Source organism: Capsella rubella, unplaced genomic scaffold (assembly GCF_000375325.1).
Source record: "Capsella rubella cultivar Monte Gargano unplaced genomic scaffold, Caprub1_0 scaffold_2, whole genome shotgun sequence".
In the NCBI taxonomy this organism is placed as follows: Eukaryota; Viridiplantae; Streptophyta; class Magnoliopsida; order Brassicales; family Brassicaceae; genus Capsella; species Capsella rubella.
Window position 1 is genome coordinate 12,611,995 of NW_006238922.1, and position 26,838 is coordinate 12,638,832.

The window sequence follows — 26,838 nt, forward strand, 5'->3', positions numbered from 1 at the left end:
TTTTTTAGTTTTGGATAAAACGTAATTGAGATACTTCGCGTGAGTGCAATTTCTCTCTGTTGGGTGAATCATCGTCTTTTATGGGGTTGGTGATTTAGGGTTTTGCTTGTTTGCTCGGCGATTTAGCTTTTGATTTTTGTTTTTCTTATAATTCTTCTGGGCTGTGATTGTTTCGGGAGCTTCTTTTGTTCCTTTTGTTAATTATGCATAATCTTAGCTTATTGTTTGTTTGTCCAGATTAATAAATTCGTCTCGTGTAGATTACTTTGAGACCATCTGGGTGTTAAAGATTCAATTTTTATCAGAATATAAGCTAACTGCTGTTTTGTTACTCGTAATGCAGGTTTTTTGTTTTTATCTATCCTGAATCAGAAGGGTCACCAGTCCACTTGTATTTGTCAAAGCTTGAGAGAGGATCAGTATTTTGATATCAGTGGGAAGAGGAAAAATCAGTGATTTTGGTATCTATGAGCTGTGGAACAGTTGCTTAGGGGGAAAGTATCCTCTTGATTGATGTGAAGATTGCTTCTTGCTTTAATCTGTTTCTTAATGGAGTGGAGGGGAATCCTCTGCTCGCTGCTTTTTATTATTTCTGTTGGAGAGTCGTCAGGTAGATTCGGGGTAATGTGGCATTCTAACCTCGGTGTCGATTCTGGACAGTACTTCACTTGGCCAATCTTAAGTGCCAGTGTATTCGTGGTTATTGCTATCATCCTCCCCATGTATCTTATCTTTGAGCACTTAGCTTCTTATAATCAACCTGAGGTTTGTTATCACTTCCTAAACATTTGTTTTTTGCGTTCTCTTGCTCGTAATAATTGATACTGATTTCGTCGCTATAAGTTGGGACATTGTTGTAGTTGTTATATAATATCACCATCCTCAATAGCTAAGCGTAACACTCCCTCTTGTAAATCACAGGAACAGAAGTTTCTCATTGGACTTATCCTGATGGTTCCTGTCTATGCCGTGGAATCGGTAGGTTTGTAAAGTCACTACATATGCTAATCCTATTTGTGTAGTGTAATTTTCATTAAAGATTCGTATTCAGATCTTTTTCTTCTAATTCTGAGTTATTTATGTTTGTCCGAGCAGTTTTTGTCTTTGGTGAATTCAGAAGCAGCTTTCAACTGCGAGGTGATTCGGGATTGTTATGAAGCCTTTGCACTCTATTGTTTCGAGAGATATTTGATAGCTTGCCTAGGTAATTCTTTTATAACTTTCAAAATCTGTGTATCCATAGCATCTGTGTCCCTGAATATGATTATTTGGGGTTTAAATTAGCAAGTGGTTGATAATTAAAGACTTATTGCACAGACACCTTATTAACTTGAAAATATCTTTAGGATCTATTGACATTTGATTATTTCTCAATTATGATTTACAAATCTTTTTTTCCCTATATCTGCAGATGGAGAAGAACGTACAATAGAATTCATGGAACAGCAGACAGTTATTACCCAGAGCACTCCTCTTCTGGAAGGCACATGTTCTTATGGAGTTGTGGAGCATCCCTTTCCAATGAACTGCTTCGTAAAAGATTGGAGTCTTGGTCCTCAGTTTTATCATGCTGTAAAAATTGGCATCGTTCAATATGTATGTGTGGTCCTTAACTTCCCTATATTTTGGCCTATGATGTTTTTTTGTGCTTCAAATGACAAGAAATATTCTGCTACAGATGATACTGAAAATGATTTGTGCTCTATTAGCAATGATCCTTGAAGCCTTTGGGGTTTATGGAGAAGGGAAGTTCGCATGGAATTACGGGTAATCTCTTGTTTCCCAGCTTCTCTTTGTTGATATGTACATTATTTGTTCTTTTCTATATGGTCATCGAAAAAATATATGATTTTGTAATAAATGTTGTCTAATTGCAGATATCCATATCTGGCTGTAGTGCTCAATTTCAGTCAAACATGGGCATTATATTGCCTTGTACAGTTCTATAATGTCATCAAAGATAGGCTAGCACCCATTAAACCACTGGCTAAGTTTCTAACATTTAAGTCTATTGTATTCCTCACCTGGTGGCAAGGTATTATTGTTGCATTCCTCTTCTCTATGGGACTCTTCAAAGGGTCTTTGGCTAAGGAACTGAAAACGCGAATACAAGACTACATCATCTGTATCGAAGTAAATTTCATACAATTAGTTGCTCCTTTAAGTATTCACATTTAGATTGGTGTGAGTTATAAACTTTAAAATGTTAACTTTTTTACAGATGGGAATTGCTGCTGTGGTCCATCTCTATGTCTTCCCAGCAGCGCCTTACAAACGTGGAGAAAGGTGTGTCCGTAATGTAGCAGTCATGTCAGATTATGCCTCTTTAGATGTACCACCTGATCCAGAAGAGGTTAAAGATAGTGAGCGAACGACTAGAACTCGCTATGGTAGACATGACGAGATAGAGAAACGCTTGAATTTCCCACAAAGTGTTCGTGATGTTGTGGTTGGGAGTGGTGAAATCGTAAGCCTGTTTCTTCTATAACAAATCTAGTTATCTACATCCAGTTTTTATTTTGCTTTAGTTGTTGCTGATGACCAAAATTTCCATTTCTTTGGCTAGATTGTGGATGATATGAGGTTCACAGTTTCGCATGTGGTGGAACCAGTTGAAAGAGGGATAGCGAAAATAAACAGAACATTCCATCAGATATCTGAAAACGTGAAAAGATTTGAGCAGCAGAAGAAAACGACAAAGGATGACTCATATGTGATTCCGTTGAATCCATGGACGAAAGAATTCTCAGAGGTTCACGAAAACCTCTATGACGGAGGAAGTGTAAGCGACAGTGGTTTAGGAAGCACAAAACGGCACCAGTCTAGAGTTTCAGGATTGTGGACTCGAATGCGAAGGTAAAACGAATGGTGGTGCAGACCAACCAAGGTGCAACACAATTCTGAAGATGGCGTTTTTTTTTTGGGAAGTCTCATCTTCGGTCACCATCTAACAAAGAAGTTGTAGATTTTATGAAGATGATGCTAATCTGTTTGGATTACACACAGGTAACAACAGATGCTACTAACTAGTTTTCCTCTACTCTTCTTATACAACTTCATCGAGAAGTTAGATTTGTATCTCGCAATGACAGATTGTTACTAAAAGATATATAATAAAAAAGGTTTGTCGTGTCAGTTTGTTCTCAATTCTGAACTCTGCTCAAGTCTGAGTCTCTCCTTGTCTGTTCAAATCGTCTTTGACAAAGAGCTAAAGATTGTAAGAAGAGTTCCTTCCTTATCGGGCCTAATACGTAAAGGCCCAAATCGGGAATGGGCCAAATCTTTGTGAGGGGAGTGTAGTCCTACTGAGATCCTTTGTTCATCGAGCGAAGAACCAGAACAGAGCAAGGGGTCGTAAGATGAAACTAACGTGGAACAAGAACTCTAAGAAACGATCTCGCGTAGCCCTGCCGAACTTGGCTGATCTTCCTTTCGAGAAGGAGGAGGTTCCAGAGACCCAATCTCAGCGCCAATTTCGCGAAGAAGATTTTGAGCGTAGACAAACTGAGGATAGATTGGATTCGTCGGAGGTTGGAGGGGATCATCCAGGAATTCATGGGAACGTAGAGCTCGAAGCTAAGAATCTTGCCGAATCGTTTAGAGCTCAAGGAGACAAACTCGCTGAGGTAACACCCAGCTGTCTCGTTTTTAGAAACATACGAAATTTGGATGCTTATTTAGATTTGGCAAGTCCAATACTTTGGTTTGTCTGCTTAATTGTGAGGATCTTCTGGAAATGGTTAGAATCACGCAGTTCTGATGACATGCTTATTAACGGCTGTGTTCATTCTAGCTAAGGATTGTCATAAATATTCTCCTCTCAGATAAGTTAAGTTTGAGTTTTAGCATAGGCTTGGTAAGTTTGTATCTTCAGGAAAATTTGAGGCATCGTTCATGACATTTCTTGTAATGTTATACCTTTGTTTATGGAACTATCTACTGCAAATTTTTCTAGCTGATCTTGTTTTATTATCGTGATCTTGCTATTGAAGGAAGGAAAATACCAGGAGGCTCTAGGGAAATGGGAAGCGGCTCTTAATCTTGTTCCCGAAGATGCAGTCCTGCATGAACAGAAAGCACAAGTGTTACTTGAGCTTGGTGATGCATGGAAAGCAATCAAGGCTGCAACACGTAATGCATGAAGCCTTTTTTATATTGTTACTTTTGTTTATGTACAGTTTAGAGTACGATTATTATCCTTGAAGAACCCTCTTAACAGTTCCTATGGTTTTCATTCATCACAGGAGCTTCTGAGATAGATCCCTCGTGGGCTGAGGTACCCATATAATATTTCTTTTTAAGTTTCTCCATAAGCTATTGATTCTGCATATAATTATGGACATTAAAAGCGTTGTTATAGGAATCTGATTCCTTATTTGTATGGCTAAACTTTTTCAACTTTGTTTTTCTTAGGCATGGACTACTCTGGGAAGAGCACAACTAAATTTTGGTGAGCCGGACAGTGCTATCAAGAGTTTTGAATGTGCATTATCTATCAATGTGAGTTCCACAAAAAATTGAAAAAGTTGTAATATTATCAAATCTTCAATTTCTTAGTCCCACAGAGATCTTAATTGGTGTTATTACCAATACATAGGTGGATTCCAGAGAGGCAAAAGACGATCTAAAAACTGCAAAACAACTAATAAGGAAGAGAGAACAGCTTCAGACATTGGGACAGGACACCGATACTAAACGTTTTGTGGTCGGCGACAAGAACATAGAACCAAACTAGTGAACCAGAGACTTGTACTGAGGTGTAGAGAAGAATGTCTTTGAGTACAATTTAACAATAACAACAAAGCAAGATCGTTCTTCATCAATGCAAGGACTTAGCCATTTGTCTAAGAAGAAACTTTTGAACCTTTCCAGTAGAAGTCTTTGGAAGCTCTTCCAGGAAAACCACATTCCTTGGAACCATATACTTTGGCAGCTTGGTTTTACAAAACTCCCTAATCTCTTTCCCAGTCACAGACCCGTCATGATACTTCAAGCTGACAAACGCACATGGCGTTTCCCCCCATATCTTGTCTGGCTTAGCCACCACCGCTGCTTCCTTAATCATGGGGTTTGTGTACAGAACTGTCTCAACTTCCGTGCTGCTGATGTTCTCTCCTCCGCATATTACCACGTCTTTTGATCTGTCTTTGACTTCCAAGTAACCGTCTGGATGCATTACTCCAATGTCTCCAGTGTAGAACCATCCGTCTTCTCTCATGTTCGCTGCGGTGCCTTCTGGGTCTTTATAATAGCCAAGCATGACCGAACCACCTCTAAAGACAATCTCTCCCACCGCTACTCCATCATGCTTGACGCTTTTCCCGGTTATTGGGTCTCTAATGTCGACTTGTGCAAATACCGTAGTTCTAATTCCTTGCCTTGATTTCAGTTTTGCTCTCTCATATGGTTCTAGACGATCCCACTCAGGCTTCCATGCACACGAGACAACCAGACCGCCTGTTTCTGTCATCCCATAACCATGACCCACCTCGAAACCGAGCGCCTCAGCCTTGGCGATGACTGTAGCTGGTGGTGGAGCTCCAGCGGTCATAACCTTAACTGGGCTCCTAAGTGGTTTCTGGCCGGGGTAATTAGTCAACATGTTGAGAACCATTGGCGCAGCGCACATGTGGGTCACTTGGTGCATGTCGATCAGGTTGAAAATAGTCGGAGCATCGACCCTTGTGGCACAGATGTTTGTTGCCCCCACAGCTGCTGTAGCCCATGTGTAGCTCCACCCATTGGCGTGAAACATCGGTAGGGTCCACAGGTATACTGGACGGTTAGGCAAAGACCAGTCTAACAAAGAGTTAATAGTGCTCAGGAAAACCGACCTGTGGCTATGCACCACTCCCTTAGGAGACGAGGTAGTTCCTGAGGTGTAGTTCAGCACCATTGGAACCCACTCGCTTTTAGGACGTACCCACTTGAACCTCGGGTCTCCTCTCTCCATAACCCCTTCGTACGTGTCAAGAAAATCCAGGTCAACAGAAGAAGATGATGGAATGTCATTTCCGTCCTTGAGGAGGACAAGGCGAGGTCTCTCATTCTTGGGCAAGGATGAGACAGCTTCAAGGACTAAAGAGCTTGAATGATGGTCAACAAACACGAGTTTGGATTCGCTGTGATGCAGAATGACAGAAAGTGCGTGAGCGTTTAAACGCGGGTTGATGTTGTTGAGGACTGCGCCTGACATTGGAACCGCAAACTGAAGCTCGTAAACAGAAGGGACGTTGGGGCCGATAACAGAGACGACTTCGCCACGGTTGATACCTAGGGAGGAGGAAGAGAGAGTGGAAGCAATGCGGAGACATCGTGAGTGAGTTTCAGACCAAGTATGGACGGTGGTTGTGTGGAGAAGGGAAGGAGAGTCGCCGTAGACTGAGGCGGCTCGTTCTAAGAAGCCAAGAACAGTGAGAGGAGAGGAGTTTGAAGGATGTGGGAGTAAAAGTTCCATAGTTGAAACGTACAAGTCTTCCTTTAACTATATCAGTGAGTGTGTGTGTGTTGTGTTTGTTTACTTGGTGGGCATTGGCCGATGGGTGAAATATATAATACAGGTAAATGTTTTTCCTCGGATTTGGTTAGGTAAAACAGATATCATTATCTTGGAGTATTTTAATTTTGAGCTTAGTTAATAATACAAACATTATACTTTTAGCTTCTAGAGGTGGGTTTGTGATTATTTTTCTAGTGGTAGGCCGTGTTATTACTGATTAAGATCATCTTTGGGAAGTTTCATCGTAGAAAACTGTAGCAAGAGATACAACCATGATTAAAATAATATAGTGAAATTATCATTATCAAATCTCTCTGCCTAACATGATAAACAAAATATTATTAGATGCCTCAATTTGGTTCCTAATTAAGTATTTGGAGAAAAAAGAAAAATCAAACCAGAATAAGATAGAAATATAAATGAAGGAAGAATTAATGAGTTTTATTTATTGCAGTTTCACAGTTTAATAATTATATTAAAATTCGAACAGTTTCTAAATAGTTTGAACCAAACTTGATTAAGTTCATAAACCATAATATATCATATGGAGTATTTATAATATAGTTATTTACCTCTGTATATTTTCATAATGAAGTTTTAAGGTATATAGTAGCATAATTAGTTCAACCGATATTAACGTTATAAACTTTAGTTGTATTCAATCTTTCAGAATTGGTTTATCTGAAATTCAAACGGAAGTGAATCACTTTCAGCGACATGCACTTTTGTCGAACCACTTTTAGTTTTTCTTTGTTATGGGCATATTTAACATGGAACATTCAAATCGCAGCGTCTAAGGACTAAGATTGGTCAAGCCTTCAAAAGTAGTCGTTAAGCTATTGACCTTCCTATTCCTTATGTGAAATCAGACGATTTTAATGCTTATTTTTAGCCATTTCGTAAGTATCTATGCAGGATGCAGCACGTACACATTTAAATAGCATCATCATGCACTAAAACGCAAGCACTGACTAAGACAAATTTGTTTTGAGTTTTCTCACTCATAAATGATTGGATTTATCCGATGAAGTATGATCTCTTTGGTCAAGAATCATTTCATTATAAATGCACTGTTGATTAAGAAAATACAATCTAAGAAGGGTTTATCATCAGAATCTTGTCTTCCAAACGAACACAACTTTTGTAGAGAAGAATCAAAATATTAAAGTTTTGATTTTTAGAAAGATGAACAAATTAAAAAAATCTTGTGAGACAAGAAGCTGTATTGTTTGTCAGTTTTCGATTCCAATCCTTTATTTGGTGGATTGGAATGTCATCTGTTCTTCATCTTTCAGTGTGTCAGCTGCGTTTAGAAGCATGTCCATTCCTCCTACGCTTTTATCCAATTCTCCATTGCCTTTACTTCGCGGTTTGCTCTCGAGATTCCCTGTTTTTCTTCCTTTATCTTTCTCCACCGTCTCCATCTTTTTCTCAAAAGTCTTTCGCGCTTTGCGGACTTTAAGAATTGCAGCTTTACATGTTGTGCAAAACCATTCTCCACTTGGAATCGATTCACATGGAGGTCTCATGCAATAAATGTGATATGCATCATCACACCCATCACATAGGACGATTTTATCATCATCCTTGTCAGTTAGGCAATTTCTGCATAAGCACGACGAGCAATACCAACGAACACCGTGTAGCTTTATTTGCCTTGAAGTCAAGCACCTGATGTGGTAATACTTGTGTGGGCAAAAAGGGTGATCACAAGTTATGTACTTTCCGCCACTCTCCACTTTTGTTCCACAGGTCCTACAGAGTTCAGAATTTATATGCATCTCTACGTGGTGAACCCCATGATTCATGTTACAGCTTGAATTCTCTTCAGATTCGTTTGAATCTTCTTTGCACTCTGTACTCGTATCAACACTTATGTTATCCATCTTCATCATCCCTTGGGTTTTCATCCTTTCACACACTACACAATTCTCGTGAGGTGCTCCAATTCCCTTAGATGTACAGTTTAGACAATACCAACTGTGTGTCGGCATCCCTTTCCCACCAGGATGTGCACATGAGACATGGTACATTTCTTCACAATGATCACATGCTAAACAATCTCTTGGCGCTGCCTTCTCTCCACATAGCTTGCAAATATCATAAACGCTGTCATTTCTGATGTCCTCTGCATTGGGATGAGGCTTCGATTCCGCAGTGTAGAACTGCTTCAACTTCCAGATTTTTGAAAAAAAAACAAAGGATATTAGGAAATATATGGAAAAAGTTATACTAAGACAGCACCTGAACAAGATCATTTATGCCAAACCCTCACCTGTTCATTATAGGAGGTTCTTGAAAGCTCCAAGAGACTATTAGCAAGAACAGCCATATCATTACCAACATCCTGTATTTTTTGCCAGACCTGAAATCAGTAGTTAGGTTTAGTTCTATGCCTATTTTCACTCGAAAGCACAGTACGTTTGCGAAACACAACCACGTTCCCTCAAGTAGCTTGAGTTCAGCTTTTGAATCATATGACATCAGACAATATTTTTTCACAATGAGAAGGAAAAGAAAGACATGATAATCTGTTAATATGCATAGTTATCTAGACGAAGCATAATTCCCATTAATTACCTCTTGAAGATCCGTTGAAAAGAGCACAGGTGAACTTTCATAAACACCTTCTTTCATCCTGATGTCTATCAGAGCTCTGCTTGAAAGGTCTTCAATCTTGACCCCTTGAAGATTTTCTGAAAGCAACTTATTTAGGGATGCAAACTCCTTTGAAGCTAAAACATGAGACAGAACATGCTGGCACCCAGCTGTCGCGGTCTCATACTTGGATTCGCTTGATGGTTTATCTGGATTGGAAAGCTTTGGGAGTTCACCAGAAAGATGAGTTCCTATACTGAACCTTTGATTATATAATTCACAAGAGATGGACTCCTGTGCCAAAGAAATTTAATGAAGATATTATATCTAAAACAAAAAAGAGCTAACATGTTTTAGGAGCATATCCTTATAAGTGAATCAGGGCCACAAGAGTTGATCACACACATAGATAGACCAATTTCAAGAATGAATGCACAATGCAGCAAACACTTCTCAGTTTTTTTAATAAGTGAAGTGTAAACAGCCAGCACAAATGGGATTTTCTACTATTTGCAAAGCATTTCCTGAGACTTAGCTATCACAAAATAGACGCCAATGTAGCCATAACAACAAAAAGAAATAGTCACATAATTGCAAATTTACTTGAATGGCCATACAAATATGAATAGGAATGACCCTTATCTTTAGCTCCCTTAACAATATTCAGTATTGACGCACCTACTTAACCATAACTAGATTGATACAGATCCTAAAATACATTGCTTTGCCAAGGCTCCTATTTTATAAACAGCTGAAAGATTAAAACCAAATTCACAAAACATATAACAAATGAGGTGTGAGAAAGTTGCAAAATGTTAGCAACTACATATACTCCAGCAATTTAAAATCAATCACAACCAGAGATATCATAATAGGAAGGGCCATGAAAAGTACCCGGCTTCCTGAGTGACTAACACCTTCCATGGACATTATATCATTATCTGAACATTTATTCGAGGAATAAGATCTCCCAAGTTTTCTCCGCTTATATGTTTGAATCTTCTTGGTATCTCTGGAACTGGCATTGGCAGAATTAGCCATAGCACTACCTCCTGCACTCCAATTATTCAGGGCTTCACTGTCCACCAAACAATTTCGCTGATTAATCTCTGTACAATCACCATTGCTTGTCGCCTCCTCCATGAACATCTTAAAACGAAGGTTTTTGATCCTCACACTCTGAAATCTAGGGTTTCTTCACCCTTCCATCCTACAATAGAGGAAACAGGAAGAAGGACACTTGAATCCTCCTTACATAACCCACAAGCGAAATCTCATATGGAAATGTTGTCCATTGGTAACAAACTATCAAAATGCCTTGGATTTGTCACCAAATAAACCATCTAGGGATAAGATAAACATGCCATTCTCAATTCTATGCCAACAAAAAGCGATGAAATTGAAGGCTTCTCTAACATAAAGTTCCCAGAAAATATCAGAAAACAACGAATTTCAAGATGCATAAGCTTCCATGGATCTAAACACTAAAAGACGGAACAAAGCTTAATCCGAAATCAAAGTTCTAGCGAAAACGACAAGAGGAAACAAGAGTAAAAAAGAAACCGTACCAGAGTGAAACAAGGAATAAGAGTAAACCCTAGAAATTGGAGAAGAGGAAGAGGGTAAATTTGTCGGTCTCGGAGATTCAGACTCGCCGCCGGTGGTTCTGCAAATCCCGGGGCTTCTCTTATCTTTGAATCATTTTTTTTTGAAAACTTCCGCGTCCCAGACCCAGATTGTTTCTCTCCTCCTTAACCGGTTCAACTTGGATCTGACACCGGTCAAAACCGGTAATCAGTGACGTGAAACCGACACGTGGAAGTAACAAAACCGCGCCGAAGACTCATGGTAACAGAGTCCACAGCAACAGAGTGATTCGTGGTGTGCACGCGCTTTTACACGGTTATTATAGCGGAAAGACACCCAAACAAAGGCCTTATTTTTTTTTCCATCAAACTGATAATTTATATATTGAAAATTGATTTTTGACAAAAAATAATAATAATAATATATATATATATATATATATATATATATATTTGAAAATTGAAATTAACACCTAATCCAATAACATTCGAATTTAAAAGAATGTATAAAATGTAAAATTATATATTTCACCAGTTTTTGTCCTTTTTAACTAGTTTTTCTATTCAATGTCTTTTTTTTTGGAAGTCTCTTAGGTGGTATGCTACTATGCTTAAGTCTGAGCTCCTTTGATGCAACACTATGCTGTACACATATGTTTTTGCTACATGGATTTTGAGTTTTGGACTGTGCCATCAGGGAGTTTTAATTGGTCTTTTATTTGGATGTTTCAGGTTGAAAGTAATGTTGCTGATCTTCCTAGTGATGCTGATATCTATATTTTAAGTCAAGTCTTTTCTTTTGTTACTAGCCGGTCTCTGTCCCCTTTTTTTCTCTGTTTATCCCCTTTTTTCCTCTGTAAACATAAGTCTGAAAATATATCTTTCTTTGATGCAGATCATGGAGGCACCGGGACTGATATGATAAACCTTTATTCTGGTCTATCATCTTTTTAGGTTTCGGTGGTACATCTTTTTACTATGCTCTGTTCTGAGTTTATCTTGAAGGACGCCTTTGATCTCTTTGGTGTTTTTATATCAGCTAATGTGTTTTCTTATATCAGAATTTTTTTTTGCTAGATCGTAGATGTTTAAGGCCTTGTGGGAGGGTTTGCATATAAATTCGAGTTTCTGGTTACTTCGCATCTATTCAGGTTTATTAAGACTTCGCATCTATTCAGGTTTATTAAGGTGTTTTTGTTCCTCTTTCCCTAATGTATATGTCAGCTATCTCTTTTTTTATATATATTCCGATCTGTTTTCCCTAACGTCCATGTTTATGTCTTTTTCAAGTCTCTTAGGTGGTATGCTCTTAAGTCTGAGCTCCTCTGATGTACAAGGCTGGACATGTGGTTTCTTCAGGTATTCGTTCCTCTTTCCCTTTGGTAATTTCTGCATTATGTTTGGTTTCATGGATTTTGAATCTTAGTTTCCTGAGTTTTGGACTGTGCCGCTAGGGAGTCTTTAACATTATTTTGCCATGTTATTGGATTTTCAGGTTCAGAGTAAAATTGTTCGTCTTCCTAGTGAGACTAACTGGCCTCTTCTCTTTTACTAGTCGAGGTTCTATAGAAGAAAGGCATCGGTTACTTACTGGCCCCTTTCCCTTTTTCTCTGTTTCCCTTTTGCTGAATCTTTTACCTTTTGTTTGATCCTACACATATGCTCTCGTGAAAATGGATTGTTTTTTCTTTACGGGTAGAATAACTTTTCATCTATCATTTTCTATGTTACTTCCTTGGTGGTTTCTTCTCTTTTCCTTGGAAATATGATCTGTTTTTCATCTTCCTTTTTCTTTTTGACTGTCTTTCTGATTTCATGATCTGTATTTTTCTATGGTTTAAATGCTAATCACTTCTGTTTGGGATGGTGTTTTCTCTTTCTGACGGGAATTCATTGTCTTCGTATAGGAATTTGGGTGATGCGAGTAGAAGTTCTGTTTGGACCTTTTTTTGTCTAGAAATTAATTCTTACATTTAAGCTCCCATATTTGGTTTCTTGTTTTTTTTGCTGTTGTTGCATGGTTGTTAGTTTTTACGCCTCTTTCTATTTGTGAATTACTTCAAGAGAAGTAAGCGATTGAGTTCCTCACTGGTTGTCTCAAGGAGTGATCTCATATGAATGTTTCCTTTTTCTTGTTATTTCTCCTCTATATGTCTTATTGTATTTTCCAGGATTTATGAACCTTTCCAGTCTACTTGCAGTCAGTCAGATGAAAGATGATCATAACTTAAATGGGTTTGTACTTATTTTCTTTCCTTTTCATGATGGTTGTGTCTGCTAAATTAGTTTTTTGCATTGAACATCTTCAAGTCTGAGCTTCTCTTAAGCAAAAAAGCTAGCCATGTTGTTATTCAGGTATCTGTTCCTCTTTCCTTCTTGGATCTTATGCAATTTGTTGATTTATACTTCCTGTATTTTGAAGTGTGTTTTCGTTTCCTGAGAGCTTTAGACTATGACAGTGGAAGTTTCACATGATTGGAACATGCAGGTCATTCGAAGTTTCTTATCTATCTAGTGCAATTCGCATTTCTGCTTATGCCTGATTTTTTTGTTATTAAGTCTTTAACATAGGTACCTTATGTTACTACTTGGGCTCTTCCCTGTTTGTCCATTTTGGTGTGGTACATCTACTTGGTCTCTTACTACATCTACCTGAGTTTTGTTCCTTGCGTTTCTTTCTTTGTCTTGCATGTGTTTTGGAAGCAATTATGATCTGATCATTGCGTATTCTTCTCCATGCTACATCTCCAGGCCTTATTTTATGTTTTGGAAGCAATTATGTTTTAGTTTTGTTGGTTTCGGTTTGTGTGATTAACTTGTGGTTCTGCTATTTCAGGTTTTCATGAAGCTTTTATCGATCAATGATGGCTTTAGACACACTTCTTCTCCAGGGGTTTTGTTCTTCTTCTTAAAAAGTCTCTTTCTTCTTCTTTTTTTTTGTTTACTAGTCTCACTTACATTTCTTTCTTTGTCTTGTGGAGGTATTTCGGATATAACCTTAAATTAAAAAAATTAGTTAAAGAAAATGTCTCGCAGAATTAACAATCAAAATACAGTTATATAATCTTAAACACAAAAACACAAAAAAAATGGCTGAGTTCTGGCTGTACGTTGTTGTGTTCAATACTCATCTCTCTGTTTTTTTCTTTGTCTGAGGAAATGAATCTTTTGTTTAGTGTAAAAAATGGCTCAAGTGGTATTATTAACACACTTCATTCTACAACAATCAAATCAACAAACAAATGAACAACATACAAGTATCAATTATATAACTCAGGACTGTCGCTTTGAGCAGACTTATCATCACCTTCGAATTCTTTATCTTGTTTCCTCACATCCGTTTATCGCAGATGAGAATCCTAACGCTTGCATGAGGTCCTTCCCCGGTATCATGAACCCCAGCTGTCCAACCGATGGCTTTAGCCACTTGTTGAAGTTGATCCATCAAAGATAGTGAATCCCTTATGTAAACCCTTCCTTCCGGTCTCAGCATCCGGTCCATTTCCAACATAATATTTGTAATGTTGCACCTGTGATCCACAAAAAACCCAATTAAATCACCCCGATCAAGTTCCTGACCTTTATATCTGAATTCAGCACAAGAAAATATACTAAGCGTAAATCTTTTTAGTTTTTACCTCTTCTTCTCAACAGAGAAGAGAAATGCAGCATGTATCAGGTCATAGGTTCTTGGGTAGGTGTCAAATGGCTCACACCTAGAGAACAAGTGCACAAAGCTTTAGATGTCATCTTGTGTGAGTAATGTAAGACTACAAGCAAAAGAACAGATGGTTATATATCGGTCTGTACCAGTCATGCATAGTTCCAACAAGCCCACGGTCATAAATAACTGGCAAGGTGTTGAATCCACTAATAGGAACAACGTTCATCACCCAACAGTCAAGCCCGAGATCATTTAATGCTGCCGCAAACCTGCCAAAAATCAAGAAATACTAGATCAGACAAAACTTCGAGATGACCGTAACAGAAAAGGTGTGATTGATGGTTACCCTCCAAAACCAGCTTTCATGTCCAGAACATTCCTCAGCTTGAACTCCTTCCACCGGAAAACCCGCACATAACTCTCTACTACCTCTAACCAAAATCTTGACTCTGCCTTCATAATTTCCTTTCGGGATATATAGGCATCCATTTGGATGCTTTGTAACCGCTCTGGCGGATCATGAAGACGTGCAGGCCATGTGGAGACATTAGCCCCATAACCATTATCAGGTAATCGGGTGATACACGGTTTCAGATTCACATACCTGAAAAATGAAACCATAGCCACAAAGTTTTGATTTTATGAAAGTTTCAATCCCAGAATTTGGTGGTTCTACCACAGTTTGTCTATGCAAGAAGGACGAAAACAAAAGTTAGACATTAAGATGCATATATGTACCAAACATCGTCAGGATCATCATCAGATCTACACAAAGGAGGCTTTGCTCCAGCTTCACGATTGACATAGCAGCTGTTGTTTAGAGGCTTCCTCCACACAGCAATATATCCCTCTTTCTTGATAAGCTCCCAACAGATTCGGTTCGTAAGGTCTAACATTTCTGAAAAACATAACCGAAGAGCAGAAGCAACACCCATTTTTAGTACTTTATAACAGAGAAATTACTTTGTCGAATAATATATAGACCTTTCCACTGCTCTTGCAAGTTATCCTCATGTTTGTAAACGGGTTGTGCAGCCCAAACAAAGTACCCTCCTGCTCTAAGCATTCTATTCACTTCAAGAAGAAGTATCCCATCTTTGTAATTCATGCAAATAAAAAGCTTTCGTCAGTTTCTATCTCAAACAACATTAAAGGAGAAGCGAAAACCGAGTAAATTATGAGAGGAGACACAAACCATCGCGGGTCCAATTAATTCTGCATCTGGAACAATGAATCATCTCAAAAGATTGGCTTGGAAACAACAATCTCCGTGTGGCAAAGACAGCAACCATTGCAGGCACGCCGCGCTCCAATGCAAACTGTATCTGATTCTCGTGGACATCTTTTGGTGCTACAGACAAGGTTGTAGTGTTACGCTGCATCAAAAAGGCACCGAAGCTCGCCACACCACAGCCAATATCCAAGGCAACACGAGTGTGTATTCCAAACTTAATCCCAGGAATCATCTGCAAAATTCAATCTAAGAGAATATAAGATCAACACAAAAAGCAGATTGAGCCAAATAACCAAAAAAAAAAAGAGAATGAAAAAAAAAAACAAACCTGGGAGATCTGGTCTAAGTACTGATCAGCACCATGGATGAATTGAGTTCCACCTCCAGGGAAAACAAACTTGTCTTTCTCTCTTCTAATCCAATTTTGACCTCCTTTATCTTCCACTAAGCGTGTGTGAGGCACATTACTGAACCATATCTGCAAGCACAAATGCAATTAGTAAATTTGCAGTGAACCAAGTTGCTTGATCACACAACTTCACCTTGTCTCTGCTTTGTGGCCATGGGATTGGTTTCTTATAGCCATCCGGAGGAGGAATCAAGCAATCGAGGCTCTGTTTAGGACAATGTCTCTCGTACTTTTCTCCTCGATCGCTACTGTTCAATCTCGTGATCTCTTCTTCATTGTCCAAGCAAGGAATGTGATCCGTCTTCTTCTTATCACAAAAGTTGAATTTTTCAATCCGGAATCCGATTTCTGAATCATTATCCACCGACGCTTCTTTATCCCCGGTGGCTGATTTAAGCTCGTCGACGGAGTCCGGATCGAATCCGCCGATCTCGAAAGAATCAGACATGGCACCATTCTCGTCGATGATCCCTGTCCGCACCACTGTCGGTGGAAGCGGAGGAGGCGAAATCTTGAGACGCGGGCGCGGTGGAGGAGACGGTGCTTCTGCCGTAACGGAGGTTTGAATAGCGTCGGTGATGTTTGAGGAGGAGGAGGAAGAGACGGGAAGACGAAGAGATGGATAAGAGAAGGAATCTGAGAAGTGGTTGAATAAGAAAATTGTTGAGATGGAGAGAAACGCGAAAGCAATCAATTTGACTAATCTCGGAGTCTTCACTACGTCTAATCCAACGTCGGAGAGTTTCATGGCGGTTAAAAACGCCGGCGATCTGATTGATCGCTAACTAACCAAAATCAATTGCACAACAGATCAAGCAAAAAACAGAGAACAAAGGTTTACAGCAGCGAGCCGAGCTTTGCGAGAAATTAATGATCAGACGCCGGCGACGGTGGCTGTGGTGGTGAGGAAATTGAGGTGAGAGTGATGAAGGGACGAAACACGATGATGAGTCGCATGAAGACAATATAATAACACAAGGAGAAGAAGAAGAAGAAGAAGAAGAAGTGTACAGATTAAGCAATAAATAATCAACGTATTATTATTATAAACCTAATTACTACCTTATTACTATCCAACTTTTTTATAGCCTATGGTTTGAATCTATTTTTTTCCACAAATGGAAATAAATTACAGATTTTGGTCAAGACAACTCAGTTACCACCTACACTGTCTTTTATTTTATTTTTTAAATAAACTTCAATGTAATTGGTTAGAGTATGAGATAATGGTTATTAAGTTTCAGTTAGGTATTCCTGTTGACTTGCTGACTTTGAGAGAGAGAGAGAGAGAGAGTCTCGTACCATTGCTTATCAACCACATGCTCTCACGTGCTTGAAAGAGTGCGTTCGTACCAATTAAAAAATAGTGAGATATTATTTATATAAGCAGTAAAATAAGAAAATATATAACACATCTCGAAGATAGAATAATGTAATTTGCGTTTCTTAGTTATTATGTAAAACATTTGAACTGGTTGATATAAACCTAATGGAATTTATATACAGTACTTGTTTACCGTAGAGAATGTGTTTTATACTTTAGCTTGTTTATAAACGTATTTTTAATCCTTTTTAATTGTCTCTACGGGGCCTTTCTGACTTAAAAAGCCTTTATTTATAGGCCCATTTAAAATACTTAAGAAGAGAGAGATTAGATTGTTAATAATTTGGGTTAATTACATAAAAAGAGCGCGTATGGTATATATTTAGAGATTAACGGTACGGAACGGCTTACGATTTTATTCGAAACATGCATTTTATGGCTACATTACTACTTCCGGTGAGTTTCCAATTCGGCGAGCTGTACCAACGAATGCGGGGGAAAATAATAAATGCTAGGGCTTTTCTTATCGGAAAACTTGTCGGAGAATTGTTGTGTAATTGGGGTTCTGGGTCGATTCTTTGCTTGGCTGTCCAACAAATTTCAGGTAAGTTAGCGAGACCAATTTTGGAAAATTTCAGTCTTCTTCTTCTTTTTCTTTTTTCGTCTCGTTACAATTGGGTTTCTGGGTATTGAATTTCTAACTTATATTTGCTTTATTTGTTCTTTGAATGCTCGAGTTTCATGAATTTAAAGACCCGAACTTAGAGTAGACTGTGTTATGTGAATGTGTGTACTAACTTGTGAGCTTAGATTTGACTGATGTGGTAAGTGTTTTGTGTGTGAATGAACTATTCCTGTTTGAAGTAAAGTTCTTACCTTGGGGATACTTTAGGCAAATTTAACGGCAGACTATAGGGTTGAGGTACTGGATTGTGATTTTGTTGTTTTCCTTTCTTTCTGGATCAATGTTGTGGTATTTTACATTTGCCACGATTCGACGAGTTTGATCATTTTCATGTTTTTTTTTTTACTTCCTTAACTGATTGTTTCAGGATCGAATTGAGTTATAGCCCGCTAAGTTGAATATGAAGAGGAACTTAAAGAATTCTGCCCTGGCTAAGACAATTGTGAACAAGGAAATAATTGAGATTGAGTCAGATACAGATACAGATGAAGTTGGTGGTGGAATGTTGACTCTTTGTGTTGAAGAGAATGCTCCAGGGGATGATACTTTAGCTAAGAACCCAAATAAGTCTGCTGTGGCTAAGACCATTGTGAAGAAGGAAATAAAGTTTGAGTCAGATATTGATGAAGTTGTCCGTAGAATGCTGGCTCTTTGTATCAAAATCGATGCATCAAGGGATGATGCTTTAGCTAAGTCCCCCAAGAAGTCTGCTGATGCTGTGGTTAAGACCACTGTGAAGGAGGAAGTAATTGAGATCGAGTCAGACACATATACTGATGAAGTTGGTGGTAGGATGCTGGCTCCTTGTGGTGCCGAGAATGCATCAGGGGATGATGTTTTAGTAAAGAACCCTACGATGGCTAAGACAATTGTGAAGAGAGAAATAAAGATTGAGTCAAGTATAGATGAAGTTGCTGGTCCATTGCTGGCCCTTGGTGAAGTGAATGCATCAGGTAATGATACTTTAGCTAAGAACCCTAAAAAGTCTGAGGTGGCTGAGACCATTATGAAGCAGGAAATAATTGAGATTGAGTCAGACTCAGATACAGATGAAGTTGGTGGTAGAATGCTGGCTCTTTGTGGTGCCGAGAATGCATCAGGGGATGATGTTTTAGTAAAGAACCCGAAGAATTCTGCGGTGGCTAAGACAACTGTGAAGAGAGAAATAAAGATTGAGTCAAGTATAGATGAAGTTGGTGGTCCGTTGCTGGCCCCTGGTGAAGTGAATGCATCAGGTAATGATACTTTAGCTAAGAACCCTAAAAAGTCTGAGGTGGCTGAGACCATTATGAAGCAGGAAATAATTGAGATTGAGTCAGACTCAGATACAGATGAAGTTGGTGGTAGAATGCTGGCTCCTTGTGGTACCGAGAATGCATCAGGGGATGATGTTTTCGTAAAGAACCCGAAGGATTCTGCGGTGGCTAAGACAATTGTGAAGAAAGAAATAAAGATTGAGTCAAGTATAGATGATATTGGTGGTCCATTGCTGGCTCTAGGTGAAGTGAATGCATCAGGTAATGATACTTTAGCTAAGAACCCTACAAAGTCTGAGGTGGCTGAGACCATTGTGAAGCAGGAAATAATTGAGATTGAGTCAGACTCAGATACAGATGAAGTTGGTGGTAGAATGCTGGCTCTTTGTGGTGCCGAGAATGATGGTTTAGGTAAGAACCCGAACAAGTCTGCGGTGACTCAGACAATTGTGAAGAAGGAAATAATTGAGATTGAGTCAGCCACAGACACAGACACAGATGAAGTTGGTGGTAGAATGCTGGCTCTTTGTGGTGAAGTGAATGCATCAGGGGATGATGCTTTAGCTAAAGATGGCAAAACCAATAGAGCCAATATGCAGATTGTTTGTGCTGATCATTGCGATTCCGGTTTGGTTCATGATTTGGAATATAAAAAGTACTTGACACATTTTAGTGAAATCGGGAAGCTATATATGTTTGATGACAATGTGAGGGGTAGTTCTCCAGTGCGTATTATGTACAATGTCGATCATGAAACATCTGATAGAAGTAAAGGCAGAGCAGTTATAATCGAGAAGAGTAGAGCAGGAAGAAAGGCGAAGTCTCCTACGATTTCTAGTGTATCTAAGAGGTTAAAGACTGAGAATGGTAGAGCAGATAGTAATTCGATTTTGAGGACTGGTTTAAGGATCAAAGAAACCCAACAAAAGAAAGGAGATGGTCGACGTGGAAGAAAGAGTTCTGTAGCCAAGAAGTCTATTGAATTAAAGCCTACAAGCTATGCCAGAGGAGACACCAAACAAAAGAACGGAGATGCTGCACGTGGAAGGAAAATTTCTGTAGCCAATAACACTATTGAATTAAAGCCTACAAGTTATGTCAGAAACTTCCAAGAAAAGAACGGAAACGTTCCACGTGGAAGGAAAATTTCTCTGGCCAAGAAAGACATCATATTGAAGCATTCGAGAAATGATGAGTCTCAGAAGATTTTGAGAGCTTCAAAGAGACTGAAAACTGAAATTGGGAGATCAGATCATAACTTGATTTCAAAGAGCATCCCAGTGGTTAACACCAAAGATACCCAACGAAGGAAACGAGAGGCTTTGCAGCAAAGGAAGATCCCTGTGAGTAAGCACAATAATGAATCAAAGTCTAGAGGTCATGTCAGAGGCGAGTTATTTCACGGTTTCTTACCTCCCAGGAAGGAAAATGAGTTATCGTCAATGGATAAAAGCTATTCATATTACGTGGCTTATCTGAGAACTTCCATTACCATCGTTCAGTCAGATCGACAAGTAAAACCTGTGAAAGTGAAAGATGGAGCGCGTTTGTCAGATCCTGATATTATTGCAGTCAGTGATTACCCCTTCCGGGATGGAGGCAAATCCCCGTTCGAGGCAACGAAAGACGGCAGAGTGATAGTATGAATACTTTCATTCTCTGACTTCTATTTGAAATCTGTCTTTTCTGATTGTTTCTTATTTTTCTATGTTGACATTTTTCATTTTGTTATAATGTTTTCCAAGGATCTTGAAGATGGTACTGAACCTGATGATATATTCAACTCTTCCTTTAGCAAGAAGCTAATCGAAATTCTCAGAAATCCCTATGATGAAAAAGAGTACTTGAGGCTTTATCATGAGGCATCACTCAAGAGACCATTGACTCGGTCTAGGCAGTTACGAGATGGAAGAGAGATTGAATATAATGTTGAAGACCAATTGGCACCGTCATATCTCGAAAAGTATACAGGTACAAACTGTTAACTGTGTTCTTGTGGATGTGTAGTGTGTTGAACTATCTTCTCCAAGATTAATAAGTTTTTGCCCTATGTAAGGCTAGTTTGAGGCTCAGTCAGCTAACTAGGAAAGCTTGCTGAAGGCGTTCTTACATTTATGCAAATCATACATCTCTTATAGGATATTCACACACTTGTTGGGATATCTGCTTATTATTATAATCTGAGTATTGCTAAAATGATTTATTCCATTCGTGACACTTTCTTGGGTGGAATTTTATTCACCATGTCCTGTAGTTACTTTTGCTTTCCACTAAACATATACTCTGATTGCAAACATATTCAGTTTACTTCCGTTTGATTCTGCAGATTTCAACAAGAAGTATCATCGTTATCAGAAGGATCTTCCTAGAGCTTTAAACCTGCTGCGCGGGTTTTTCTTTTATTTGGAGGTAGAGTTTTCTGTTCCATTGATTTTTATTTTTATTTTTTGGCTACAGCATGTGAGTGTGCATTGGTCTCTTGAAACCCTCTTGCTACCATAAAATCTTGAATGCATTATTTTATCAATATAACAAAATGAATGTAAGAGTTGTATTTGCCATGGATTAAATGTCTTTTTTGTGGTTTGTTTGCTTCTTTTGCAGAACATAGTTCTTGAAGGTGCATTCAAACCCTGGCTGCATGAACAACGGTTGACCAATTTGTTAGTTGATGCTAGAGAGTGCATAGATATTGTAGGCAACAAGTAACGAGGCACGACACTGCTCTTAAAGTACATTTTAAGTGAAACTCAAGACTCTATAATAAAGTCTTGGATATGAAGCAAAAGGAGAGATCCTACAAGATCCGTCTTTGCTATCTCAAGGCTTCTTTTAGGTTTTTACTGTAGTAGTAGTAGTTTCTGACTTCATATTGAGAGCTGCAGATATGTGTAGTAATCTGCATATCTTGATTTGTAAACTGTAGCATTATACTCTTAGCTTGTGGAAGCGAACTGACAAATTGAAGAAAGGCCAAAAAACCAAAATTTCATTTATGGGTCTGTTTTACACACAAATACTCACTGTGTTTCACCCCAGAAAGCAACTTGTATAATACTCCACACACTTGTCAGTTGCCACTAGAAAAAATGATTTGTACTAGTAAGTGTTGTATTCTATTCAAACCCATTCAAATACGAGAAAATAAGTGTAAACTGTTACAGAAAAACAAAAAACGATTTCTTTCTTTTATTCCTAATGAAGACAATTACAAGCACTCTTTTCTTTGCTCCCAAATTCCCAATTACAAGCATTTCACTTTAGTTATTGTCACCGCAGCTATAAGCAGTTTCCCCAAAAAAGACTTGCCGGAAAATGCAAAATACACCCCAAACAATTAAAAACTACAATTACAGTTCCTAAACAGGTGAGAAAGGAGGGTTAAAAAGAACCCCGCAAATCCACCACCCACCCATTTTCAAAGAAGACCCTTTCATATGTACAAACACACACACAATAGTTTCAGTGAAAATGGGCCTTTTAGTCGAAGCTCGACGAACGGCTTGTCCTGCCTTTTAGATAATCCTCAACAGAGACGCCTTGCTCAATGCTTCCCATGGAGATAGAGTCATCTTCGACGTCAAGAAGCGCTACATTAAGGTGTGTTTGCAAGTTAGATCTTTGGCATTGCTCATCCTTGAGCATCTTTGACTCCCCTGATGAACTACTCACTTGTTGACGTGCCCACTCATGCGTGTCTTCATCGCCTTTAAGCAGCTTTAAGACCTGCATCATTCCACATTGGTTAAGATAATTACTACATAGAGCTATGAAGAGAAAAGGCTAGTAGATTATAAACTTGACTTACAATGCTCATTTTCGGTCTAGCTTGAGGGCTACGTCGAATACAAAGAGTAGCAGCTAATGCCATCCTCTGCATTTGGTCTTTATTGTTGTTGTTATCCCGCAAACTCGGGTCTAATAACTGGGAATACTTTCCATCATCTAGAATAGGTTTGGCCTGTACATGACCATTATAGATACTTATTTTCAATGAGAGCCTAGAAAAAGCTTGTTTTGACTTAATCAGTATGCAGAAATACATACCCACATGACAAGGCTCTCTTGTCCTTTTGGACATCCGCTGCTAATCGGTTTTCTTCCAGAAAGTAGCTCGAGGAGAACAACTCCGAATGCATAGACATCTATCTTATCATTTACCTTACCATACATGAAGTACTCTGGCGCCAGGTATCTGCAACAAGAACAGAAGCTTACCATAAGAACATTTCCAAGAACTCTCATTAACATCAGCAAAAAAACAGATTATTCCATACCCAAAGGTTCCCGCGACGTCAGAGCAAATCATATGAGTTGTAGATATAGACGCCCACCTTGCAAGCCCAAAATCAGAAAGCTGGGAACAAGGTATACATATCTTTTTAGTATTCTTGCCTCTTTGACATATGAAAAACCAATAGATATTTGTTTTTACCTGTGGCTCAAAATCATCAGATAATAGTATATTTGACGACTTAACATCTCTGTGGATGACGGGTTGTGAAGCACTGTTATGCAGATAGTTCAATGCCTCGGCCACTCCCACAGCTACTTTATACCTCTCGCTCCAACAAAATGCATGCGGATCTTTTTTGTTTCCTGGTTATAATACCAAGCACTAGTTAGATCCATGATCAAAGTAGAATCTCTAAAAAGGTAAGAAGGGCTTGTCTAAAAAGTACCGTGAAGGTTCTCTTCGAGGCTTCCTCTTGAGAGATAATTGTATACAAGTAATAGGTTATGGTCTTCAAAGCAAAATCCTAAGAGAGAGATAATATTCTTATGGTGTAATGTTGTGATGATCTCAATCTCAGCCACGAAATCATTCAAGACATCTTCGGTTTGCTTGAGAATTTTCACAGCAACCACTCTCCCATTGGACAAACAACCTCTAAAAACCCGGCTGCTGCCTCCTCTTCCAATGAAATTATCTGAAATCAGATTGAATTTCTTAGTTATAAGGCTTGAAATTTTTCAACATGTCATTCATATAAGTAAATGAGAGAAGGACCAACCAGCTGAAAAATTCGATGTGAGTGAAACGAGTTCCTTGTACTTGAAAAACCGGCAAGTTGAAGAGAACCTCTCAAACAGTCCCTCTAATTCCTCCGGCAATTTTCTTGGACTATTGTCAGGAAAAGACTTCTTGGTGATAGAGTTGATACCAAATGGAACAATTGTGTTTAAGCTTGACAGATTATCTTCAGAAGAATCATAACCAAGTTCCTTACTCTCCCTCGGAGGAAGCTTCAGAGCCCATTGAACTACCGGTATCTGTTTGGACAAAGATCTATGAGGAGTAACAGACTGTCCTAATGTAGAAACAGCACGACGAAGCAAAGGCCAACCTGGCCTAGATTCAGGCAATTTCCTAACCAACATCGTTACAGAACCACCTGTATCTTCTGGACCATTCACAGGTACAATCTCCAATTCTTTGTGACACTCATCATCACCATCGTCTTCACTCCTTTCAAAATCTGAAGCTCCAGATAACTTTCCAGGAGTCGTTGTATCGTTTGGAGACAAAGAATTCGAACCACAAACAGCGCAATTCTCAAAACGGGCAGCAGCTAAGGCTTGCCGTAGATTCTGGCCACTGGATTGAACCTCATCATCCTCCTTGGAATCTTCCTCGGAATGGCTAACTACTTTAGTAGTCTTATTCAAAGTAACAGATCTTTGAAGCACATTCAACAAAGTAATCCTTCGAACATCTTCTTTTCCTATGACAAAATTTTCAAAACCCAATTATGCAACCACTCACCTAAGACCAAATCTTTCAGATACAAAAATGAAAAATGTATAAACTTGGTGGAGAAAAAGGTCAAACCTTGAGACTGATTAGTGGTAGATAATGGAGAACCTTCTTTCTGGAACATGATTTTACCATTGTTAACAGCAATAACCCAACAATCCTTTGAAAGTTTCTTGGCTATGTACTTGGCTACGGAAGCTGATGAACGAATCGTGTGGTGACTTTTTGAAATCCCAACTAAAACTTTCGATGCAGAAAACGATTTCGCTTCTCGAACTATAATCTTTCGAGCACAGGAACCACGACATAGCTTCAGCTTCAGATCCACCTACAAAGAGAGGTAAAAACTCAACATTTCAGTTCTTTTGTTATCTGAAGAAGTAAAGCAAAGAATCAAAAATTTTTTTAAAAAAAACACAGTTTTGATTTCGTTATTACCTGTTTCAAATTGCAGAAACCTTCATAAACGTCAAGAACAGAGTCAAATGTTTTAACCAGAGAGAGAAGCGAAGAGTTGCCAGCTCGATCAACAATCTCTACACAAAACCCCCAAAATCGACATTTGTATCAAAATCATAAAAGACAAAGCTTTTTGTCAGCAGAAACCTTAAGAAAAACTCAGAAATGTACCATTTCCAAGGATATGAAGAGCGATCACAGTATCACCAGGCTCAGCGACTTTAACCAAAGCCCAAGTGAGCAACTCTCTGCTCGGCGCGTCGAGCTTCACGCCGACAAGAATCGTACGGCCAACTTCTGCTACGTCGTCGACGGAGCTCCGTTTCTCTCCGCTGTCTTCAATCATCTGTATGATTCTTCCTTTTTCACAGAGAGACAGAGGTTGTTGTCTGAATTTTCAAGTGTGATCTTTTTATCCTCCTCCTGACGTGTGCTTCTTCCGAAAGACAAAAGAACATCGCTTAATAAGGATTTATATACCCAAAACCAAACAAAGACAGGATCTTTCTCTCTCTATCTCTCTCTCTCTCTATCTCTATCTACCTGCAGAGGCTTAAGTTTTAACCGCAGGTTTGGTTTTGCTTTTGATGCTCGTCACAAGACAAGGCAGCCAGCCATCTTATTTCTTTTAATTTTCAATGATAAAATGATTTTCTAAACCCTACTTCACAGTATAAAATCATTTTTTCTTTTTCCAATTTTGACATAGTCTCACTGTGTGCATTGTGTGAATAAACCAATTGACAGAACACAATAATGTTCTTATTATTAATTTTTGCTAATTCGAACAAATTATACAACAAAATACCATAAATGGGAAACAGTTTTCTCCTTAATATGAATTCAAAACATGTATCATAAAAAAAAAGGAATTATCTAACATTTTATCCTATATTGATCATTGTAAGTTTTGGATTCTGACTTTATTTCATATGAACATACCTCAAACTTTTTTTTTCTTATCAGTTTGGACTTTGGAGCATAAAATTACTTAAATATATAACATTTTCACATCAGAAAAATATAATATAAAATATGGGACCATAAAAAGTGATATAGGTTGTTACAAAAGTTATTTATAAAGAAATAAATAATAATTGAAATGGTAAAAAATTATAATAAAAAGGGAAATAAAATCTGACTGCATCCAGAATGGGTCGGTGAAAAATAGCCCGTTTCGTGGCTCAAACATGTCCGGCCCGAAGTAAAAAAAGAAAAACAAAACGCTCATGTCATGTGATCCTTCCAACAACAACCTACACGTGTCAATATCAGCAGATATACACGTCAGCATAACGGAAGAAGACCTTTCCTAACATGCTTACCGGTGCATCAGGTAACGTACACAACATTAATTACGTAATTA

At 38.5% G+C, this 26,838-nt stretch overlaps 7 protein-coding genes and 1 long non-coding RNA gene across 10 annotated transcripts; 4 read left to right on the plus strand and 4 right to left on the minus strand.

The window, feature by feature from the left end:
• The first annotated feature begins 304 nt into the window (after positions 1–304).
• LOC17895361 (protein LAZ1 homolog 1) lies at positions 305–3,147 on the plus strand. The gene is made up of 8 exons (XM_023787107.1): positions 305–765; positions 922–978; positions 1,096–1,204; positions 1,412–1,596; positions 1,679–1,767; positions 1,878–2,133; positions 2,222–2,467; positions 2,567–3,147. The coding sequence occupies exons 1-8, from the start codon at positions 550–552 to the stop codon at positions 2,858–2,860; spliced, it is 1,452 nt and encodes a 483-aa protein (XP_023642875.1). The 5' UTR covers positions 305–549; the 3' UTR covers positions 2,861–3,147.
• A 173-nt stretch (positions 3,148–3,320) lies between these two features.
• LOC17893996 (tetratricopeptide repeat protein 33) lies at positions 3,321–4,855 on the plus strand. The gene is made up of 5 exons (XM_006302663.2): positions 3,321–3,626; positions 3,993–4,131; positions 4,245–4,276; positions 4,414–4,500; positions 4,598–4,855. The coding sequence occupies exons 1-5, from the start codon at positions 3,360–3,362 to the stop codon at positions 4,733–4,735; spliced, it is 663 nt and encodes a 220-aa protein (XP_006302725.2). The 5' UTR covers positions 3,321–3,359; the 3' UTR covers positions 4,736–4,855.
• Positions 4,761–6,716, minus strand: LOC17895988 (probable acyl-activating enzyme 4). Its single transcript, XM_006300963.2, has one exon. It carries the CDS (start codon positions 6,455–6,457, stop codon positions 4,820–4,822), a length of 1,638 nt encoding a protein of 545 aa, XP_006301025.1. The 5' UTR covers positions 6,458–6,716; the 3' UTR covers positions 4,761–4,819.
• Positions 6,717–7,553: 837 nt separating this feature from the next.
• Positions 7,554–10,837, minus strand: LOC17895507 (PHD finger protein EHD3). 2 transcript variants are annotated; one of them, XM_023788089.1, is made up of 5 exons: positions 10,666–10,837; positions 9,992–10,307; positions 9,080–9,391; positions 8,775–8,864; positions 7,554–8,664 (listed from the first exon to the last, which is right to left on the minus strand). In XM_023788089.1, the coding sequence occupies exons 2-5, from the start codon at positions 10,244–10,246 to the stop codon at positions 7,753–7,755; spliced, it is 1,569 nt and encodes a 522-aa protein (XP_023643857.1). In that variant the 5' UTR covers positions 10,247–10,307; positions 10,666–10,837; the 3' UTR covers positions 7,554–7,752. The 2 variants fall into 2 exon arrangements, with proteins under 2 accessions (XP_023643857.1, XP_006302133.1); XM_006302071.2 differs by having other exon boundaries at positions 7,554–8,673; positions 10,666–10,836.
• A 676-nt stretch (positions 10,838–11,513) lies between these two features.
• Positions 11,514–13,590, plus strand: LOC17895895. The gene is made up of 4 exons (XR_002834981.1): positions 11,514–11,646; positions 11,761–11,834; positions 11,974–12,042; positions 12,179–13,590. It is a non-coding gene; the product is annotated as an uncharacterized LOC17895895 (long non-coding RNA).
• A 249-nt stretch (positions 13,591–13,839) lies between these two features.
• Positions 13,840–16,997, minus strand: LOC17895234 (probable methyltransferase PMT10). The gene is made up of 9 exons (XM_006301503.2): positions 16,124–16,997; positions 15,910–16,059; positions 15,543–15,813; positions 15,332–15,442; positions 15,086–15,245; positions 14,694–14,951; positions 14,494–14,616; positions 14,322–14,399; positions 13,840–14,213 (listed from the first exon to the last, which is right to left on the minus strand). The coding sequence occupies exons 1-9, from the start codon at positions 16,736–16,738 to the stop codon at positions 14,015–14,017; spliced, it is 1,965 nt and encodes a 654-aa protein (XP_006301565.1). The 5' UTR covers positions 16,739–16,997; the 3' UTR covers positions 13,840–14,014.
• A 786-nt stretch (positions 16,998–17,783) lies between these two features.
• Positions 17,784–22,267, plus strand: LOC17895434. The gene is made up of 5 exons (XM_023787248.1): positions 17,784–17,916; positions 18,364–20,895; positions 21,001–21,226; positions 21,582–21,664; positions 21,860–22,267. The coding sequence occupies exons 2-5, from the start codon at positions 18,400–18,402 to the stop codon at positions 21,962–21,964; spliced, it is 2,910 nt and encodes a 969-aa protein (XP_023643016.1). The 5' UTR covers positions 17,784–17,916; positions 18,364–18,399; the 3' UTR covers positions 21,965–22,267.
• Positions 22,268–22,413: 146 nt separating this feature from the next.
• Positions 22,414–25,996, minus strand: LOC17896066 (probable receptor-like serine/threonine-protein kinase At5g57670). 2 transcript variants are annotated; one of them, XM_023787250.1, is made up of 10 exons: positions 25,644–25,996; positions 25,452–25,549; positions 25,089–25,341; positions 24,271–24,972; positions 23,938–24,186; positions 23,691–23,854; positions 23,533–23,612; positions 23,303–23,450; positions 23,064–23,216; positions 22,414–22,981 (listed from the first exon to the last, which is right to left on the minus strand). In XM_023787250.1, the coding sequence occupies exons 1-10, from the start codon at positions 25,816–25,818 to the stop codon at positions 22,736–22,738; spliced, it is 2,268 nt and encodes a 755-aa protein (XP_023643018.1). In that variant the 5' UTR covers positions 25,819–25,996; the 3' UTR covers positions 22,414–22,735. The 2 variants fall into 2 exon arrangements, with proteins under 2 accessions (XP_023643018.1, XP_023643017.1); XM_023787249.1 differs by having other exon boundaries at positions 24,271–24,981.
• Positions 25,997–26,838: the final 842 nt, after the last annotated feature.